The sequence below is a fragment of the Phalacrocorax aristotelis genome, chromosome 5, assembly GCF_949628215.1.
Source record: "Phalacrocorax aristotelis chromosome 5, bGulAri2.1, whole genome shotgun sequence".
Taxonomy (NCBI): Eukaryota; Metazoa; Chordata; class Aves; order Suliformes; family Phalacrocoracidae; genus Phalacrocorax; species Phalacrocorax aristotelis.
Window position 1 is genome coordinate 24,788,809 of NC_134280.1, and position 5,702 is coordinate 24,794,510.

General features: G+C 62.0%; 1 protein-coding gene across 1 annotated transcript; it reads left to right on the forward strand.

The window, feature by feature from the left end:
• Nucleotides 1–3,073: 3,073 nt before the first annotated feature.
• On the forward strand, nt 3,074–5,383 carry SP9 (Sp9 transcription factor). Its single transcript, XM_075092568.1, has 2 exons — nt 3,074–3,229; nt 4,028–5,383. Exons 1-2 carry the CDS (start codon nt 3,209–3,211, stop codon nt 5,381–5,383), a joined length of 1,377 nt encoding a protein of 458 aa, XP_074948669.1. The 5' UTR covers nt 3,074–3,208.
• The last annotated feature ends 319 nt before the right edge of the window (nt 5,384–5,702 follow it).

The window sequence follows — 5,702 nt, forward strand, 5'->3', positions numbered from 1 at the left end:
TGCATTTAATTAGGCTATTCTTCTTTATTAGCATTCATATTGAGATTTTTTTTTAAAGATTTATGTTGATTTAACCGTAATGTATTTATGATGTAAATATATTCCGAGATGAAAACGTCACGGATCAATTGTAAAGGACCCGGATACATAATTTTAAAAAATCAGTTTCAGTTTATATGAGGTTCTCACCCCACTTTCGCTTCTTAGTCAGATTTGTTTATGCAGAATCGACATTTAATAGTGCTAATTGCACTCCAGTTAAATTGCCCTGATTGCAGAAAGGGAAGCAATTTTCGTGCTCTCTGTCTGGGTTTGGAAGAAATTGTTTTATATTCACCTCTTTATAAAGAAGTGGAGATAAGGCACCGAGCCTTTGCACAAATTGCACTTATGGGCTGACTGGCAGCATTCAGGCGCTATAATAGAGCATTATTTGGCCGTTTTGAATAATGTAAAGCGTTTGCTGAAAGCTATTCTCCTGAAAATTGCTTTAACTTTTAAAAGGGTGATGATTCACTCCAAACCAGGCCTTTGTTACATTGTCATTATCCCCCCAAATGTTTTAACAGTCGGCTCAACACTTTAGCGTAACACATTGATCTTTGTTTAAAAACTCGATTTTTGGAGTACGGAAAAAAAAAATCCCTCAGAAAATACTTGACCCCCGAGAGATTTGAGCAGCGTTCCCCCTTTCGCCGCCATTCGCTCAGCCTTCCCACCGCCTGCCTGGTTCCTGCGGATTTTAGTTACTTTTCCGATTACAAAGGGGGCGAGGAGGGGGACGGGAGGCAGCCGAGCCAGCCGCCGGGCTCCGCAGAAACCCTGCTTTGCTGTGGGAGCGCAAGCGGGCAGCGGATGCCTTTACTCGCTGATGCAGAGGCAACATTTTCAAACGTCACGCTCTCGAGCTGCCTTCCAGCCTGATTTTATTTATGACTTCCCCCCCCGCACACACACCCCCAGGAGAGGGGAAGACCCTCTCCCCCCGCCGCCCCGGGGTTGGCCAGAAGCGCCTCGCTGCCACTTGACGACCACCTCGGCGGGCTCCTGGGAAGGAGCGGGTTCCCCCCGGAGGAGGGAAGGAGGGAAGGAAGGAGGGAAGGAGGGAAGGAAGGAGGGAAGGAAGGAAGGAAGGAAGGAGGGAACGAGTCACCTGTTGGGCGATTGCTCCCGGGTGCCCCTGCCGGACTCCTCGCCCCGCCGGCGGGGGTTCTGCCGCTCCCCCCGCCACCGCCTTTCCATCGCCTCCGCCCGTCGAGCGCCACAGCCCCCCCGGCGAGGCCGCCGCTGCCGATCTGCTCCAGGCAGAGCTTTCGGAGCGCGGGCTTGCAGGGCGCTCCCCGCACCCCGGCCCGGGCTGTGAGTCAATGTGGAAAGAATTAAGCGCAGAACAGTATTTCCTCCTACTGCCCCGACTCTCTTTAACACGCGGCGACAAAAAGACGAGCGCCCTTTGAAAATAGCCTTAGACGTTTCAATAAAGGATAATCTCCAGGGACATCCTTCCCTAGCGTGGCAGGCGTCCTGCAGATTGCATAACGCAATGTACAACAAAACGCAATGCCCGCCTTATTTGAGCACGGGGGGGGGGCGAAAAATATGTCAAAACAAGTAAAGAAAAGCGAAATCCTCTCAAATTCGCGGTTTCTCCATCTTGCTCCTTAGCGATGCCTATTTTGCATCTGCTAGGAGGTTTTACACTGGATGGCTGAGGCGGCACCGAGGAGAAGGAAATAGTGCCTCAAATGCACAGCAAGCACCCGGCGTTGCTTGAACGCACCCGCATTTCTGGTCCCGAACTGTGCCCGGCCGCCCTGGGGGCGGCAGAAGCCGAGGGGGGAAAAGCTCCTATTGCCAGCCTTACGGAGACGACCGCAACGAGGAAAAGTTGCACCCCTATTGATATTCCGCGGCCACAGTACGGGCAAGTTCTAGCCGATTACTTAAGAAGCCTCCAATAATTACAAATCAAAGGGACTAGCTTGCGAGACATCGAGGAGCCGAGGTTTGGACTTACATTTCGCACATGCAGAGAGCAGGTAAAGAAAGTCTCTGTCGCTCACTGGGCGTGCGGAGCGTGCACAGCGCAGAGGCCACGGGCGAGCGCTGGGGAGGCTTATTCCAGCAGCGCCCTAACACTGCTGGCCGGGAGCGCGCCTTCTGCCATCAGCAGCACTGTTTCCACGGGGGTGTATGAGGCTTGGAAAGCGTGCTGCAGGTTGCGATTCTGACTTTCAAAGTGTTTTACCGGGGATTACTCTGTAAAATAAAATCCTATCTCTTAAGCGACAGGATCTCAGTGTCCCTCGCTCCCCCGCTCCCGCCCCGCTACGAGAGCAAAGGGGCGCCTATCGGTTCCCTGCCCTTGGATTTTTTTGGCGCTTTATGTAAGTAAAAAGCCTCCTCAGTTCCTTTGGCGAAGGAAGAAGGAAGGAAGGAAGGAATACGTCGTGCCCGGAATCACTTCGAGTATTTAGCAAAGCAAAACCGAAAAAATTAACCTGTTTTCATAACGTGTCATTAGGCGCTGTTAAGTTAGTCGCATCCACCACAGACGGCTGCCCCGCGGCCCGTAAAGGGAGCAAAGGGCCTCTTGAGTAAGAGCCACGCAGGTATGGCTTTGCCGGACGCGGGGATGGCAGGTGACTGCATAAGCAGCGAGGGATCTAACACCTCCTGCACAGCTGACAGGCGGCGTCGGAGCGGCGTCGGGCGTGACACCGGCCCTCGGCTGGCGCTGACCCCCCGCTCTCGCCTCCCGCCCTTTGCGGCTCCCCCCGCAGCCAGCCGGGGCCGGGGCAGCGTCACCCCGGCCGCGCCTCTCCCGGCTTCTGTCGGCGGGAGTCGCAACCCGGCGGGCGGCCGGGGTTTGTAGTTAATTGCGGCGCAACCGCCGCAGTCCGGAGCGGGGACTTCGCTCGCTCCCTCTCGCTCCCTCTCCCCGCGCGCTGACTGGCACGCGCCCCGAGCCCCGGCGCCGGCACCTCCGCGCAGCCTGATTGGCTGCCGGGCCGCTCCGGCCCGCTCCGCCCGCGCCCTCATTGGCCGAGCGCCGCCGCCAGCGGTACTTCAAAGCGGGCGCTGCCCGCACTTAGGCAGAGTTTAGCCCCGCCGAGCCGGAGTGTCCGCAGCGCCGCCGGGCAGCGCGGGGCGCGCAGCCAGCCCGTCCCAGCCCGTCCCGACCCCGCCGCCCGCACCGCGACGTGATATGGCTACGTCTATCCTCGGGGTAAGTCGGCGCCGCGCCCGCCCGCCCTGCCCGCCGGCTCCTCGGCAGCGCGCCTCGCCGCCCGCTGGGGAAAAAAAAACTGTTGCTGCCGCCGCCGCGTCGCGGCCGCCCCTCCCGCGGATCGGGCTGGCCCGCGGGCGAGGGGCCATCCCGGCCGGCCTCGGCGGGGTTCACCGCGGGATCCCCGTCGGGTCGCTCGCGGAGAGCGTTTCCAGTCTGAAAACACGCTCGGCCGGAGAGAAGTCGGGCTGCTTCTGTTCTGTCGTTGTTTTCTAATTTTTTTTTTCTTTTTAAACTCGAAGTGTGCTGCGGTAAAATTCCAAAGATTTGTTTTTTGCTAGCTCGGCTGTGCGAGTGGCGTGGCCGGAGGGCTCCGCGCCCCGCTTTGCCGCTCTGCCATCCCGTTTTTCCGCCGCTCCCGCACGGTGGCTGGAGAAGACGCCGCGTTTCGTTCCCACGGGATTTTTAGTTTAACGGCGGCAGGCTGGGGCAGCCCGGCGCTCCACCGAGCCGCCCTCCGGGAACGCGCGTGTCGCTCGTCGCCGCCGGGATCTGCTTCCGATGTAAGCCCCTCGGGCGGCGAGCCCGGTCCCCGGCGGAAAACGAGTTGTGCCGAGCGGGGCAGGGCTGCAGCCTTCCTCCGAAATAAAGAGGAAACTTTTTTTTTTTCTTCCTCACCTGTCCCCCGCCCCCCGCCCGCGGTGCCGCTCGCCGCGCCGCCGTTCCGGCCGCGTCCCCGCGGGAACCCGGCGAGGCGGCAGGGGTGAGGCTGACGGGCCGGCTTTGTCTCTCCCGCAGGAAGAGCCGAGATTTGGAACGACTCCCCTGGCCATGCTGGCCGCCACCTGCAACAAGATCGGCAACACCAGCCCCCTGACCACCCTGCCCGAGTCCAGCGCCTTCGCCAAAGGGGGCTTCCACCCCTGGAAACGCTCCACCTCCAGCTGCAACCTCGGCTCCAGCCTCTCGGGCTTCACGGTGGCCACGAGCAGGGGCTCCAGCGGACTGGCCAGCGGCACGGGCACCGCCAACAGCGCCTTCTGCCTGGCCTCCACCTCGCCCACCTCCTCGGCCTTCAGCAGCGACTACGGCGGCCTCTTCTCCAACTCGGCGGCGGCGGCGGGCGTGTCCCCCCAGGAGCCCGGCGGGCAGTCGGCCTTCATCTCCAAAGTGCACAGCTCGGCGGCCGAGAGCCTCTACCCGCGGGTGGGCATGGCGCACCCCTACGAGTCCTGGTACAAGTCGGGCTTCCACTCCACGCTCTCGGCGGGCGAGGTGGCCAACGGGGCGGCCTCCTCATGGTGGGACGTGCACACCAACCCGGGCTCCTGGCTGGAGGTGCAGAACCCGGCGGGGGGGCTGCAGAGCTCGCTGCACACGGGCGCCCCCCAGGCCTCGCTGCACTCCCAGCTGGGCACCTACAACCCCGACTTCAGCTCCCTCACCCACTCCGCCTTCAGCTCCACCGGCCTGGGCTCCACGGCCGCCTCGCACCTGCTCTCCACCAGCCAGCACCTGCTCACCCAGGAGGGCTTCAAGCCCGTGCTGCCCTCCTACACGGACTCCAGCGCGGCGGTGGCGGCGGCCAGCGCCATGATCTCGGGTGCCGCCGCCGCCGCCGCCGGGGGCGGCTCGGCCCGCTCCGCCCGCCGCTACTCGGGCCGCGCCACCTGCGACTGCCCCAACTGCCAGGAGGCCGAGCGGCTGGGGCCGGCGGGGGCCAGCCTGCGGCGCAAGGGGCTGCACAGCTGCCACATCCCCGGCTGCGGCAAGGTGTACGGCAAGACCTCGCACCTGAAGGCGCACCTGCGCTGGCACACGGGCGAGCGGCCCTTCGTCTGCAACTGGCTCTTCTGCGGGAAGCGCTTCACCCGCTCCGACGAGCTGCAGCGGCACCTGCGGACTCACACGGGCGAGAAGCGCTTCGCCTGCCCCGTCTGCAACAAGCGCTTCATGCGCAGCGACCACCTGAGCAAACACATCAAAACGCACAACGGGGGCGGTGGCGGCAAAAAGGGCAGCGACAGCGACACGGACGCCAGCAACCTGGAGACGCCGCGCTCCGAGTCCCCCGACCTCATCCTGCACGACGGGGTGGGCGCCGCCGCCCGCGGACCGGGCAAGGAACCTACCGCGGGGCCTGGCGACTCCTAGGGGCAGCGGTCCCCGGGGCGCTCCGGACTCTGCTCCGCGCCGGCCGAGGGACGCGGGGCCGCCCCGCCGGGGCCGCGGCGGGGCGGGCGGGCGGGCGGCAGGGCCGGAGAGGCGCGGCTCCCCCCGGCCCGGCCCGCCCGCCCGGCCAGTAGGTACCGAGTGACACTTCCGTTTCCTTTTCCTCTTCCTGTTGGAAGGAAAGCGTCCTAAGAGAGGCTTAAGGTGAGAAATCAAACTGCCAATCTGAGACGGTTCCTCTGTATCTCATAAACATCTGTATAAATAGGGTTCAAAAAAGAAAGGAGAGAAAAAAAAGAAA

Excerpts from the sequence above, each read along its gene's own strand:
- SP9 (XM_075092568.1), top strand. The coding sequence starts at position 3,209 with ATGGCTACGTCTATCCTCGGG. Across the intron at positions 3,230-4,027 it reads TGGCTACGTCTATCCTCGGG|GAAGAGCCGAGATTTGGAAC; the intron begins GTAAGTCGGCGC and ends TCTCTCCCGCAG.